The 14,974-nt window shown below is 38.2% G+C and overlaps 3 protein-coding genes across 3 annotated transcripts; 1 reads left to right on the top strand and 2 right to left on the bottom strand.

Moving 5' to 3' along the window:
* Nucleotides 1-874: 874 nt before the first annotated feature.
* LOC134648745 (INO80 complex subunit B) lies at nt 875-3,134 on the top strand. Its single transcript, XM_063503253.1, has 3 exons — nt 875-1,009; nt 1,094-1,449; nt 2,586-3,134. The coding sequence occupies exons 1-3, from the start codon at nt 958-960 to the stop codon at nt 3,126-3,128; spliced, it is 951 nt and encodes a 316-aa protein (XP_063359323.1). The 5' UTR covers nt 875-957; the 3' UTR covers nt 3,129-3,134.
* A 2,814-nt stretch (nt 3,135-5,948) lies between these two features.
* Nucleotides 5,949-9,214, bottom strand: LOC134648746 (BTB/POZ domain-containing adapter for CUL3-mediated RhoA degradation protein 3). The gene is made up of 3 exons (XM_063503254.1): nt 8,804-9,214; nt 7,420-7,679; nt 5,949-6,761 (listed from the first exon to the last, which is right to left on the bottom strand). The coding sequence occupies exons 1-3, from the start codon at nt 8,967-8,969 to the stop codon at nt 6,309-6,311; spliced, it is 879 nt and encodes a 292-aa protein (XP_063359324.1). The 5' UTR covers nt 8,970-9,214; the 3' UTR covers nt 5,949-6,308.
* Nucleotides 9,215-9,893: 679 nt separating this feature from the next.
* Nucleotides 9,894-13,398, bottom strand: LOC134649225 (organic cation transporter protein). The gene is made up of 8 exons (XM_063503944.1): nt 13,123-13,398; nt 12,970-13,049; nt 12,681-12,840; nt 12,114-12,440; nt 11,816-12,040; nt 11,510-11,727; nt 11,163-11,362; nt 9,894-10,105 (listed from the first exon to the last, which is right to left on the bottom strand). The coding sequence occupies exons 1-8, from the start codon at nt 13,338-13,340 to the stop codon at nt 9,905-9,907; spliced, it is 1,629 nt and encodes a 542-aa protein (XP_063360014.1). The 5' UTR covers nt 13,341-13,398; the 3' UTR covers nt 9,894-9,904.
* Between the last annotated feature and the right edge of the window lie 1,576 nt (nt 13,399-14,974).

Raw genomic sequence — 14,974 nt, forward strand, 5'->3', positions numbered from 1 at the left:
ATCATTTTGGATTTGTTTTTTTCTTTCTTCCACAAAACGAGCTTGTGGCGATTTTTTAGCTACTCTCCACTTTTGAACAGCAGGGTGATTTTTATAGCCTAAATGTAATAAAAAATCGAACATTCTTATCCAGGCGTGCAATGGGCTAAGTCCGTGCATTAAAGCTTAAAAAATAAAACTTATGAGTGATTTAATGATAAAAGTAATATAATCCATCTATAGATGGTCAAGCAAATTACATGTCCCCTAGAACATTTTAATTTCGCGCCTCTTTTTACTGACAAGATTCGCTTGACCAGCTATATATGTATTACAATTTGTTGAAGAATTCGGTATATCGCGCTTCCACGTTCATTTGTGCGATAGAGAAGCAGATGTCGGTATCTATTTCTAAAGAGTAGTAAAGTAGGGTTACTTTTAATAAAAAGAGTCGACGAGGGGGACAAATATTTATATGTTAAAGTTGTAAAAGACGGGACCGTAATCCTGGTCCGATCAGAATATCTCTTTCTCGCTCTAACTTATAACTGCATCCTTAACGGACGTACGGCGGACTACCTTCCATGCGATCAAACAGGCTACAGACCGGACCAAAGCTGCGGTCCGCCCGTCTGCTGTGGCTTTTAGGAGTTAGTGAGATATACTCTGTCAAGCAATTTCCGTCAGTAGGCGCGAAGGGTTATCGTCCTATAGAAAATCGGCTTTTTTCTACTGACAAACTTGTTTGACCGGCTATATTATAAGAACAACATTATTGTGTATTCATAGTTAAAACACTAACTCGAACATACCTGACAGAAAAATGAACTGACATTTGAATTTGAAAATTGACAGTATGTTGACAGTGCTTGTCTTTTAATTTATAATATATTAATCGTGATGCAATATTATTTTCTGTGTATTTATTTTAGCTCTATTCGCGTCGCTATATAGCCATAGCAGTAAAATAACTTAATCATGGTACGAAGATTACGCGAACAAAGTACTACTGAAGATGAAATCGTTATAGGTAAAGCAATTGTTTTCTCTATTTGTCATGTTACAAGTTTGAAAGCCCTTTAAGTTAAGGATGTAAATAAGGCGATATTTTCAGATACACCGCCCCTGAAAAAGCATAAAAAGCACAAGCATAAGAAACACAAGAAACGAAGACTAGAAAATGATTACGACAGTGATACATCAATTGACGTATCTTACGAAGATGTTATGGACAAGTCTTTTAAGTCTAAAATGAAGGGCGGCAGAGACCTTCCGGGAACGTCCGCTGCAGATCTGCTGAAAGCACAAACCATGAAGTCATCTTCCGACTCCAGGAAATCCATGCCAGGCTCATCGTCAAGTACACCACCTAAAGTGGTTGCTAAAAAGAAAAAAAAAGGAAGGGATAGCGGGACATCGAGTGAGGAAGAACGATGGCTAGATGCTATTAAATCTGGAAAACTAGAGGAGGTAAAAATCTTTATAATGAATTGCAACATACATACAAATGTAGACATTTATGCTTATTGTAGACAAATACAATTTTTATTTAAGTTTTTTGCTGGCTGTGGTTAATCTTTACTTTATGGACCGTCGATTTTTGGGGTGCGGAGGGGGGGAGGGGGGAGGGGGGGGAGAGGGCTACCCCCCAGTCCAAACCCCATGGCGCGGAACCCCATGGTTATGGAGATATCCATGGTTAAAGTTTGTATGGAATTACTATGAAATAAGGGAATACAGCATAATTTCAAGGGGGAGGGGGTGAGGGGTGAGGGGGGGCGCGCTTCGCCCGAAGGCCCGCTTCGTCACCCCTGAGGTCGCGAGCTGACGAGACCATAGCTCGCTATTTGGTCTCGGTCGCTCGCTGACCTCGGGGCTACTCCGCGAGCCTTCGACCTCAGCGGTGAAGCTGTTGGATCTGGGTAGCTCCGGCGCTGCGGAAGAGCAGCCCTTCCGCCCTCGCGTGACAAAGCACGCTCACTACACTCGGCTCTGCAGCTTCGGCTTACTGGTCGCCTTCGGCGACCAGCCTCAGCCGCTCGCCTCGCTCGTTCCCGCGCTCCGTCACGGCGGGCGAGGGCTGCCCTCCCTCCGCGCCTCCGTTTTTGGAATTGCTCTCTAGGGGTAGGACAGACAAGCCCACGTGGATAGTGGGGTGCTCTGATTCGGTTTTAAGTGACCTTGAGATTCTGGTGACCAAAGATTTTGGTGACCTTGAGATTCTGGTGACGTTGAGATTCTGGAGACTAAAAATTTTGGTGACCTTGAGATTTTAGTGATTATAAATTGCGTGACCTTGAGATTTTGGTGACCTTGAGGATGGTGGTGTGGTATAAAAGGTAATATAAATTTACACAAAACGGCACCTTTCGACGTCTGCTATGACATTACTCCTTTATTTCATAGTAATTTCATACAAACTTTAACCATGGATATCTCCATAACCATGGGGTTCCGCGCCATGGGGGTTGGACTGGGGGGTAGCCCTTTGCACCCTCTACCCCCCCATACCCAACACTCCCTCCAAATCGACGGTCCATAAAGTAAAGATTAGCCATAGGACTTTCAAGTAGGTATTTAAAAGTTGCAATGTTTTTGCTACACAGGTTGATGAAGAACTGAAGAAAATCAAACCTAAAGACCCAAAAATGATGACTGCCAGACAGAGGGCTATGTATGAAAGGGGCACAGATAAAGACACCAGTCCAGGAGGTGAAGTGCTGCTTGCACTGCCCTCCGGATACAAAGAGAAGGTCATGACCGCAGAGGCCATACAAAAGGCAGCCATCAAATCCCAAAAACGCAAGCAACTAGCTGATGAAAAACGTGAAAAGGATAAAAAGAAAACAATGGATCGCCTACTTAAAAAGCAGGACTCCAAAAACCTGAAAAATTCACAAAAAGGCAAGCCCGCTAAGAGTAAAGAACCCATGATAATGTATAAAAATAATGCAACAGAAATATCATTGTCTTTGCCGCCTGGTTTACCTTTTCCACTTGAAGCTATGCCTCCGAGGGAACCACCTAAACCTGTCAGGTGTGGAGCCGAGGGTTGTGAGAACATCAAGAAATATAATTGTTCTAAAACTGGAGTTCCATTATGCAGTTTGGAATGTTACAAAAGAAATCTTACCATTACAGCTGTTTAAAACAATTACCTGTTTCACTTGAATTTTTTCTTGTCCCCAATAATTTTAGATAGAAAATCCTGCCTCTTACATCACCTGTTTCCAACTTTCAGAAATGTAGAAGTGATGTACGATGTGCCGTTACCTCCCGGGCCACTTCCCCGCATCTGTGCACTCTGGTACCACATCTTTACAACTAAGTCCTTTTATTACTTATTATGTAATGGTCGCTGACGGCCAACTTGAAGCGCACGGGTACCTAAAGCAGCAGATGTTGAATCCTAGTATGGGAATCATGAATATTTTGAGTTGTGGATGTTATGTATGTATTATGATGTATATCGTTGCCTAATACCATAGTACAAGCAAAGAGAATTTGGACACATTCTATTCTCCGGTACAAGCTTTGCAGCTCTGCTTAATTTGGGGCTAGGTCGATCTGTATAAGATTGTCCCCAAATTCATGGCTTATACGAGGACAAGAACATACAACCTAGGAATAGTAGGAACAAATAAAAAACTGCAACACATCTAAATAGTGAGCATATAATTACTTCATAAAAATTAAATAGGTTTTTAAATAGAATGGGTTTTATACAATACAATACTTCAATTTACGAACACCAATGGAATTACAATAGATTATACAAGTGTGGACAGTTACAAAATAAAAGCTTACATTATTTTTATAGAATCTGACCCTTTTAGCCTAAAAAGTTACCACTTTTTCGAGTAAGCCCAGAAAGTTATTGACTGTAGAAGAGGTCTACGAAAAAATTGGCCCTGAGTTTTACAGCTGAACTAGATGGCGGCAGTAGTATTAGAACTCTCAACCAAACTACCGCATAGCAAGGGGCCGTCCAGTCACAAATTAGAGGCACATTTTCCTAGATTTTATACCTCTTCTACTATTCACAACTATTTGGTTAACATTAATAGGCATACAGGCTCAAGTAGATAATGTCCTTGTTGACAACCGACCAAGAATTTCGACTGAAAAGTCCAATTCGTAGAATGCATTTATTGTGTAACCCACTTTAAAATTCTAATTTTAGATCCGAGTAAGAGAACTCATTTTTAGATTAATATTTCACACCATTGGGCTGAAAACCAAATTGGCCATTTCGTGAGGGATTCTACAGTTTCTATGAAACATCCATAAGGTAGGGATAAACCAGTTTTAAAGTGCGCGCCCCTACCATGCATCTACGCCCGAACACCCAATCTATAATTTTAGAGACACATGCATCCCAGAATGCACACAAACAGAGAACGTGAAACAAAAATCGACTAGACTATGTAATGTTGGTATTTATTCCATAACATTGTGCCTTAGGGTGTTATAACATTGTCAAATATTATATTACAACTAATCAGTAATCACTCTGGCACTGTCACACTTTTGTGAATAGAATCGAATGTCCAGAGCCCGGAATTCTCGTAGAATTTTTGAGCTGTTATAGGGACTTCTCGTTTATCGACTTCCGATTATACATACGTATATCGATAAATACAGAATACAATATGTAAAATATGATTACGAGTAGAAGTAAACAACATGCAGTCTTATCGCGAATGAGCTATCTCTTCGAGATAACCTTTGGATACCAAATTCTAGGAAATACATATCGCCGCTATACTTATGCCCACTTGCACCATCCCACTAACCCGGGGTTAAACGGTTAAACCGTTAGCCCAGTGTCAAATTGTACTGGTAACCATGGTAACTCCAGGTTTAACCGGTTAACCCTGGGTTAGTGGAATGGTGCAAGTGGGCCTTAGCCTCATATCTGCAACAATCATTTGATGGAAATGTCGCTTTTCTTTCATTCGGAATACGGGTGTTTTTGTCATCAAATGAGTGTTGCAGATACGAGGTTGAGTAAGTATAGCGGCGATATACAATGTATATATCTCGAAGAGATCGCTCATTCGCGATAAGACTGCATGTTATTTACTTCTACTCGTAATCATATTTTACATATTGTATTCTGTATTTATCGATATACATATGTATAATCGGAAGTCGATAAACGAGAAGTCCCTATGACAGCTCAAAAATGCTACGAGAATTCCGGGCTCTGATCATGTCAATTACCTATATTGGCTGGCAAGTTTGGAGCTGACAAGTTAAAAAAAAGTTTCATTTTGCACTGAATTTATATACGAAACTACCAGTTTTTATTTATCTTGAGTGCATAAACCGTCTTAAGCCCCGTCTCCATATCGCGCGGCAAGCTATCGAACATTGGCTCGCGCGGAATGTTCGATGGTTTGCCACGCGATATGGAGACGAGGCTCATACATTTGGGTGCAGGTGTGAGCTGTTGCTTAGTAAATTCAGGGATGGGACCTTATTTTCTAAACATCCATTTGGCAATACATTTGAGCTGTGTAAATGACATTTAAGCTTAACATATAATTTAAAGAAGCAATAGCTTCTATTGCCGCTTGGCAATACTGTTGTGATAGGTATAACTTTGCTTGTACAACATATTTCATGCTTCTGTACAAGTATGGTCAAATGTATCTGAAGTTGACTGTAGATTTGATGACAACTATTAGAGACGGCACACTAGCGTCTCCCAAAGCCAGAAACGCCAGACCGTTAACTACTGTTGAATGTCGTTTACAGCGGTACACCCATCCTTTTTGCTGGGTCACTGTAATCAAACAAGGTATCACACCTAGACATACATCTTTAAAACACCTACAGTGAAATGGAGAATATTTCATTACATTACAACAAACATGCACACTAAAGCATCCAACAAAAGGTACATACAGTTCATACTATAATTATTTAAAATCGTATACTGGACATTTCATTACACTATACACTTGGACTTTACAATAATTATAATAGTCTATGTCACTTTTTGCACTATATTTTCATAACACATACTATTTCTTCATACATTATATTCACTAAACACAAAGACATGTAGACACAGAAAGTTGTCCATCAAATAATTGCCAGTTTATTTGGAATATAATTGCCTCTTTTGCTTTCATTCCTCATTGCATTCACATCTCAAAGAGAGCTCACAAGGTGTAGAAAGGGCCCGTAAGACGGGCGCAGCTTACAACATCCTAAAGACCAAAGCACGGCAGCCAGCAAAAGGGCAAGAAGAACCCGGCTTGGTATCAGACGTTCGTCCGTTTAGAGCTACGAAGGCGCGCCAAGCCAGACTGTAACCGCTAAGATTGATTATTCTGCTTATTTGATCTGAGTCGCGCGAGCCCGGAGCGCTCTTCCTCCTCGTCGCTGGTGCACGACAGGCCGCCGACCGCTCCCCGCGACGACGTCGCTTGTATCAAGTCCTGATCCGGCCCATTCCGGCTCTCATACAACAAAATGCCAAGTGATTCCTCATAAATCCTAGCCTCCGGGAACTCCACTTTTGTGTGCTTCTTATCAGTTGCATAGACAATGGATGTGCAGCACACTTCAGCACATTTCTTGCCGTGTCCGAAGAATGACCAGCAACATATTTCGTTAGAGCCGATGACATCTTTGATGAAGAGCACTCTTCCACTAAAGCGTAGTGAGAGTTTGTCGAACAGTTCAATGTTCTTCAGCAGATTATCGTCAGACGTATTTGTGTAGGAGTACTTGTTGTTATGACGATTTATTAGTAGCTTCACAACAGGCTGGAAGAACAAGAGGAAATATTAGCTTTTACATTTTCATATTCACACAGAATGAGCGCCGCGAAGAAATACCCGCGCAAATCAGCTCTGAAGAATGTGCCCGTGCACGGCTACAGACCAATTTCAACCTTCGTACATTCCGACAAGGTGCACGATGGGCGTGGCGTTGAAAGGGTTAAAAAAAATTATTACTTTTAAAGAGTTGTGAGTCATAAGCCTGATTGATTATGGGGTTAGAATTGATTCTCAGTTTGGCTCCAAATTTCTTCTTATCAGTTGCATAGACATTTAGTGAGTAACGGTATGAGTAATTTAAATTAGGTCACTTATGTACCTAGTCAGAATCAGAAACGGAAATAACAGAGACTTAGCAATGAATATTAGTACCAGACACCAGAATCACCAGCCAGATATAAAAATGTTACGTAAAGTTTCATGTAATTTAATTTAAAAAGCATTTGTTTTCAAATGAGAGTGTAACTTTGATTCCATGGGCCCATTTCTCAAACGACATTAGTCTAATATTATTAGTGTGTTGTCATGGCAACCCATACGATTTGACAGTTCGTGGACTAATAATATTAGACTAATATCGTTCGAGAAATGGGCCCCATAACGCGCTCTTTGGCGGTGGCTTCATGTGAGAGTTTCTACCTACCTTAGAAGTAGACATGATAAGCAGCTGCTCCTCCTTGTGAGATGTGATGAGGGGCACTCTGCATATAGGTTCAGCCTCCCTCTCTTTCTTCTGCAATGCCTGCTGGCAGGACTCTGTCAGCTCTTCAATGAGGAAGTACTTGGCTTCGGCCAGCAGCTCCATGATCTCGCGGTAGCTGTCCGGCAGTGCCACCGTGCCGTCGCGCAGGTAATTCAGTATTGTACCGAAATGCTTCCCGCAGCGGTCAATCAATATCCAGCCTACAAAATAAAGTGTTGAAAGTTAATTTTGATTCATATTGGATATTTATTCCAACAAGAACTAAAATTAATAGGTAAGTTTGTTCAGGCACTGAAATTGTTTTATGTTTTCAGAATTCAATAAATCCGCACACGGCGGGAAGAAGTTGATAACTTGCGGGAAAAAATGGAAGAAATATGAACCTTGTGCAATTTAATTTTAAGTTCAAATTTCTTCAATAAAATATCTCGAGTTATCAACTTCTTCCCGCCGTGTACCGAAATATGACTTTAGAAATCACTTTTTGTAAGCATTTTGCAAGTTACATTTTGGTCAAGTTGTTACTTTTAAAAACCAATAATGCATTCTGAAAGTGGCTTTGCTTGGTGAGGTCTATTAACACATTGACTGCCAGCCACCCGCTAGGCGGGTTCTCTGTCCATAGGCACTTTTCACCATGTATATTATCTTGTATAATAATCAATATCTGGGTGACCGAGCTTCGCTCGGAAAACATATAAAAACTCGAAAATGCGCGTTTTCCCATAGATAAGACCTAGCTAGATCGATTTTTCGCCCCCAAATACCCCCATATAATAAATTTCATGGAAATCTTTAGAGCCGTTTCCGAGATCCCCGAAATATATATATATATATATAAATAAATAAATAAACAAGAATTGCTCGTTTAAAGGTATTAGATTAAGGCTGTGGTGCTAAAATGCTAGTTCAGCATACAAACAGAGAACCCATCTAGCGGGTTGTTGGCAGAGAATGATAATTTGTATGTGAACCACATGTGTATGTGAAAGAGAAAATTTAATTTTAGCAAATTATACGCTTTTCTGCTTTAATCTTACAATGCATACAAAAAGCAATGCTGAACAGTATTACTAGGTGTATATGGGTGAAAATTGGACTCTTAATTTTCCAAATAAGCAGATAACCTGACATCAAAAAGTAGAGCTAACATCACAGTCCATTTTTTGTAACGACATAACATAAATAGGCGATACTCACTTATAAGTAGGCATCTTTACTATGACTAATGTAGGCCATTTAAAGCCTTATCTATAAAATAGTTACTGTAAGTTTTTTGGATTTTTGGAATAGATTTTTTTGCTAATACAAAAATGTTACTTACCCTCCGAGTCAGTAAGCACTTCCATCCTGCCACTAAACATAGTTCTGAGCATGTTATCACTCTTCGTCAGGGTTCCGATGGTGGTATAAAATAACGTCCCGCCCACATTTAGTTTCACGTATTGGGATGGGCTCCCTTTTATCAAGGTTTTGTGGTCACCCGACATATTTGCCGTCGGGTCAGTATCCAGCGGAGACAAAGCGAAACGATTTCAAATCTCCAGATCACAAAATGCCGAGCAATTTTAGGAGTTGTCCTGAACTCCTAAGTACTTGATGAAGTAGTCTACGCGATCATAAAAGAACTCACAATATTTTAACTGTAATACGATAAAAAGGCTAGTTAGGTCTCAGTATAACAATATCAAGCGCGATTTAAAGAGTTATTTTAAATAAATATTTCATAAATTTATAGGTAATACATAAAATGCATATAAAATGTATGCATTGCATGCACTTTGACATTAAAGTGGTTTATCTTGTCTATTATTATTTCAATCACTCTTTTTGTTTATGAACGAATTTATAAAGGTAGCTAATGTTAAAAAAGATGATATTTTATTAAGATACACTTCGCCGAGTATTTATTTTCAATAACCTAACGAGATATTTAATAGAATAGAAGGATGCCGAAAATTAAAAATACATCTTTAGAACTATAACTTGTATACTCTTTATGTCCTTGATGACCTTGAGTAAAGCATAATTTACCCGGAAATTTTCCTAATTATTTAAACTGGCAACACAATCAGAAAATATTTTTTGAGATTACTTTTTGTAGTTTGTTTATAGTTATAAAATGTACAATCTTGGAGGATATAATCAAACGGAGACGCCATGTCTGTAATTTTCTGTACAAAACAGTCTGCCGATTTTTGCGGGGGAGGGGAACGTCAAATGTATGCGTAACGTAAAAATAGCCATGTCAGATAAACGTCAGTCCATACATTGTGTATGTCCGTTGGCCGCCTATTTTCGACAGAGGGGAAAGCCTGTTAATGGCTACTCCGTTTAGTTGTATCCTCCAAGTGTACAATGTACATAATGTTGTAATTAATTAAATAAAAAAACAAACACAAAAATATTATAAGTACGTATAGATTTATTCAACAGTAGTGTCTTCTTGCTTTCTCAACGACAGTTTTGATAACAGAGAGTATTTTTTTCCAAAATTTTGCGCGTCTTCAATAGTTTCTGGAAGTTTTGCGTTTAAAGTTTCTGGAAGCAGTAGACAACTAGTAACTCCAACTAAAGAGACTCCAGCTAAGAGTAATCCCGGCCACCTTGAATCTACGTGACGTCCCTGTAAACGTAAGAATTTCTATAAAAGTAATTAGAGTAATAAATAAAAATAATATTACTTTATCCAAAAAAATTCAAATCAAATGGTATGGGTTTAATCCTAAATATTTTTTCTTCGTATGCGGGCCCTTACTAATAGCATGTGCTATAATAGTTTGTGTTACAAGGGAAGGGATCAAAATGATATATTTCCGTTTCCGTCAAGGGCGTACATTGAATCCTAAATGAAGCGATGGATTCTAAAGTAGAATCCTGAGCGTAATGAGGGATTCAAGTGTTAACGCCCAAGACGAAATAATTTTGATACCGTGTGATACATACTGCTTTTCACATCAACTATGAGGAAAATAAAAAAATCTTAGTGTTGACACAATCTGATGCTTAAACAGATTATTTAAGCTAAAAAAATAATGTACGCCCTTGACGGAAATATATCATTTTGATCCCTTGTAACACAAACTACTATTTCACATCACCTATTCGGAAAAGGGTTTTTGCTTGCCTGCTAGGAGGGATCAAAGTGGCACTTTTCTTTCCTGCTAAAAGGGATCAAAGTAGCACTTTTCTGTTCTAGGACATGTTTTTCTTTTTTGCATACACTTATTTAGTTTAGGTAAATAATATTTTGAAACAGACTTAATTATTTTCCTCATACACGATGTGAAAAACAGTAGTCACATATGGTAGCAAAATTATTTCCACTTTGGGCGTTAACACTTGAATCCCTCACTACACTGAGGATTCAATTATAGAAACCTCCGCTTCGTTCAGGATTCAATGTACGCCTTAGCCGTAAATATGTCATTTTATTCCCTTGTGATTGTGACACAAAGTACTATTGATTTTTCTTGTAAAATACTCCTCTTTGTGACTTTGTACCTCCCTAATCCCTATGTATTTTTAAGACTTTGATACCAATTAAGCAATAGCATTTAGTTCCAAGGAGATTTATTTAAACAACTAGAACCGTAGTAGGATCAATCAGCCTCGATACACACATAACATACCCACACATAAGTTTAGTTGCATTCATTAATTTTGTTTTCAATGTGACTTACCAAGTATAAAACGTACGGCGCAATAGCTGCACCTCCACTAGATATAACGTTTCCCAATGAAATCCCAGATTGCCTCAGACACGTTGGATACAATTCCATATTAAACATACTAATAGTGTAATATGTACATGTAGTAAATAACCGGTTTGTAAAAAATAATGAAGTTCCGATCCAATGACTTTGGATCCATCCATTTGAATCTAAAACAACATAACATAAGTAACAAATAACAATACAAAATAATAAAATCACATAACAAACAAGAATAAATAGCACTTTGAATATAATCAAATACATTTGCAAAGTAAATATTTATTTATTCAATGTATTATATATTCCAAACCCACAATTTTCGCGAATTGCGACTATGATCCACATGAGAGCCGAAATGCTAAAGGAAATAGCACCCGTGTAACGGCGCCCAACACGCTCTGCCAGCAAGGCGCCTAGAAAGTATCCTGGAAATTCTGCAAAACCTTGCCAAGAGGCTTCCAAAAACGGATTGCCGTCGGACTTCTCACCGGGAGTGAAAAGAAGAATTGTATACGTTAAGGTTACAATCAATCTGCGAAGAATTTATATCATTAGCTTAGATTAAAAAAAAAACATTATGATACGATACGAATACAATGTTTGTTCAAATCAGAACTTACGATATAACTAATTGTAAAACGGTATTCGTAGCCAGGTTCCAATGAGTGAACAGAGCAAACACGCCTAGCGAGTGAATTTTCCCAATTGGTGGTGTTCTTCGTATTTCGTTCTCAATTTCAGGACTTAACGTAGTCTTATTGGTAGCAGCAATCCGCCGAAGATGGACAATACAATCATCTATTTTACCCGAAAGCCACGACCACCGAGGAGATTCTATAATGTTCCTGCGAACAATAAAATTAATACACTTATTTTCTTTTCTGGTTCGTACTTAGTGTATTTTTTCTAATTACTTACCAAGAAAAAAACATAAAAAGTAATTGCGACGATGTGGTAATAGACATTAATATTTTCCAGTCTCTAAGCCACCAATACAATAACGGCAGCACGCACATGCCTACACTTATCGATGTATTCCGAAGAGTGGTGACTACGGCGCGTCTATCTGGTGCTGACATTTCCATAGATATCACATATGTACTTTGCACAACTGTCCATGTTGATAAGCATGTGACCAGAGCGCCACTTACAAAGAAAATGAAAGAATGACTTCCCAAAAGAGAGACAATCCTTCCAACAACTATTAAAGCCAAAGAAATTATATAAGTCATTCGACGTCCGTATCTGAAAACAATAAGCATTGGGTTAGATACTGGCACCCTGGCACCTATATGAGGAAATTTACATATATGATATGGAAGTAAGTAGAGTTAGAAGGAGATAAGTCTGTCACGATTTTGATAGCATTACGCGTCATAATTTTATAGAAGTTTGACGTTTAAAATAACACTTGCACTGCGTATGCTATCATTAACCATTGCAGACTTGTCTTGATCTGACAAGTTTTTGGCAAGCCTTACTTACACGTCTCCAAACCAACCGAAAATCAAAGCTCCAGCTATTTCTCCAAATTTGCTGATTGAGAAAACATTTGCCACATAGAGCTCATCATCACAAACCCAATTATTATCGGAAGCTACCGTGGATTCATACCAAGTTTTATCATATGCATATTTAACACAGCCTGAAAATTAAATTCCTAAATTGGCGATTTTTTTCTAATACTAAAACGATATTTACCAATAGTTCCATTACTTCTAGTTTTTTTTTCTATTAGGATAAAACGATATTTACCAAGAGTTCCATTACTTACTTCTAGTTTCATTGTTTACGTCAGGATTAACGTAAATTGAACAATCATTGAATTTGCTTCTTCCTATTGTGTCCTGAAACCTGCATTTATGAAGTTTAGGGGGAATTCTTTTTACGTGTGAAACATTTAGTTAAATGTAAAATTACTACTTACGTGGGTATATATTTCGATTTCCATGCAAGTTCACTTACATTTGTAGGTTTTTCTGGAAGCTCACAAGAATGTGGAATAATAGCCAGAACAAATAATAAGTTATTATACGACATCATCCAAAAAAATGGAAGTACTATATTATAAACCAAGTCAAACTTTTTTTGAAATAGACCATTGTCCCCAACTTCTGATAATGCACGATCATAAACAGTATCCATATTGGCTATAAATATCCAAATAATGTAATTGACGGGTATTCACAGGAGAAGACTTCAAGAAAATGAATAGTTACTGGTTACTTATAAAACATACGTTTTCATCAAACACATTAGGCATATATAAACAGCTTTATCTCTATTATAAATATGTTCCCACCTACATTTCTTGCATGCTGTTTTGATTGAATTTTTTAATAGATATACGTTTTGAATACAACTGTAGTTGATGGAAAATATGATTTGAGCTCTACACTCCAACATGGGTTAAAAGGATGAAAAAATAAATTGTGGAATGACTGGGACAGTCTAAACTAGTAATGAGTAAACAGTGTAAGTAATTAAGTATACCTATAGTGTTTAAAAGTGCAAGAACCTTACAATACACTTTCTTGAATATACATTAAATGATAAATCATGAAAGAATACGTCGTTAAGAATAATATTTCAATAATTTAGTTCAGTCGCGGTTGGAAATCGAAATATTATAAAGCCTACCTCTTACCAACTATTTAATTTAAGATGGCCCATAATGGTTAGTAACAATTAAGAAAAACTATTGAAGAACAATGAGCAGGAAATGTAAGTATGATGTACCTATTAAGTAGACATTTGTGGATGTGTATCTGTGTATCTAAAGATGTTGTAATGCATTGTTTAAACAATCTCAAAACTTATCTCAATGGCGCTTACATAGGCAAATAAAAGCCCGACCCGACAGCACAGTAAACAAATAGATTCTATCGTTTCAAGGAAATAGTTACACTTAATAGGGTCATTGCGTTAGTTTCCGTCCATGCTCCAGTTTTCATTTTTATGTAGCGTAAAGTTCGACTTTATAGCGACATAATATCGCTTTTGAAGCTCTAGCTCTAGTGCATAAAGTAAAATCATCTATTACGACCCTTACTGTCTTAGCAATAAAGTCCAAAATCTGTCATACAAACTGCAAGTCCTGCCGGCGCGCCCCCGGCCGGCGCGCTCGCGCTCGGCGTGCCCCGCGCCCCCGACCGGCCCAAGTAGAATTTTCTTTAGTCTTGAATAAATACGGTAAAATAACCTAAATATTGGATATTTTTGAATATTTTACTCACAATCGAAGGGAAAAGCAGAAAAAATAACAACTAACTCTACTAACTACTAGTGTCCGACCGAAGGTTCGGTTTCGGTTTCGGTTTCGGCCAGTTTCGGCCAAAAAATCATGTTTCGGCCGTAGTTTCGGTTTCGGCCAAAAAACGGCCGAACCTTTCGGCCGGGCCGAAACATACGCAATGTACTTCGTTCTATGAAACTAAACTATGTGACAAAGACCAAAAGTTGTGGAACAAGTAGGACAACAACAATATTAATAGTATTAATACATATACCTACGGATTTATGTATACAGAAATTAATCGGTTTATTATTAAACACAATTCCACTGATGATGGGGCCATTGAACGGTCGACGCAGTCTTAAGAGGCTGTCAATACCTAAAACGCGCACACCGTCTAATTGTATCGTAGTAAATGAGATAGCACTGTCGCATGTTACTGGGCCTGGGCAAGGGAATAATAAGAAAACTCATCATCTTCCTCGCGTTATCCCAGCATTTTGGCCACGGCTCATGGGAGCATGGGGTCCACTTGACAACTAAT

The sequence above is a fragment of the Cydia amplana genome, chromosome 6, assembly GCF_948474715.1.
Source record: "Cydia amplana chromosome 6, ilCydAmpl1.1, whole genome shotgun sequence".
In the NCBI taxonomy this organism is placed as follows: Eukaryota; Metazoa; Arthropoda; class Insecta; order Lepidoptera; family Tortricidae; genus Cydia; species Cydia amplana.

What these genes read in the sequence shown, in the direction of transcription:
- LOC134648745 (XM_063503253.1), top strand. Translation starts at nt 958, where the DNA reads ATGGTACGAAGATTACGCGAACAAAGTACTACTGAAGATGAAATCGTT. An exon ending in TGAAGATGAAATCGTTATAG is followed by an intron (nt 1,010 to 1,093) that starts GTAAAGCAATTG and finishes CGATATTTTCAG; the next exon opens with ATACACCGCCCCTGAAAAAG. An exon ending in AATCTGGAAAACTAGAGGAG is followed by an intron (nt 1,450 to 2,585) that starts GTAAAAATCTTT and finishes TTTGCTACACAG; the next exon opens with GTTGATGAAGAACTGAAGAA.
- LOC134648746 (XM_063503254.1), bottom strand. Translation starts at nt 8,969, where the DNA reads ATGTCGGGTGACCACAAAACCTTGATAAAAGGGAGCCCATCCCAATAC. An exon ending in AGTGCTTACTGACTCGGAGG is followed by an intron (nt 7,680 to 8,803) that starts GTAAGTAACATT and finishes TTTATTTTGTAG; the next exon opens with GCTGGATATTGATTGACCGC. An exon ending in TTATCATGTCTACTTCTAAG is followed by an intron (nt 6,762 to 7,419) that starts GTAGGTAGAAAC and finishes TTGTTCTTCCAG; the next exon opens with CCTGTTGTGAAGCTACTAAT.
- LOC134649225 (XM_063503944.1), bottom strand. Translation starts at nt 13,340, where the DNA reads ATGGATACTGTTTATGATCGTGCATTATCAGAAGTTGGGGACAATGGT. An exon ending in TTCGGTTGGTTTGGAGACGT is followed by an intron (nt 12,441 to 12,680) that starts GTAAGTAAGGCT and finishes TATTGTTTTCAG; the next exon opens with ATACGGACGTCGAATGACTT. An exon ending in GTTTTACAATTAGTTATATC is followed by an intron (nt 11,728 to 11,815) that starts GTAAGTTCTGAT and finishes AATTCTTCGCAG; the next exon opens with ATTGATTGTAACCTTAACGT.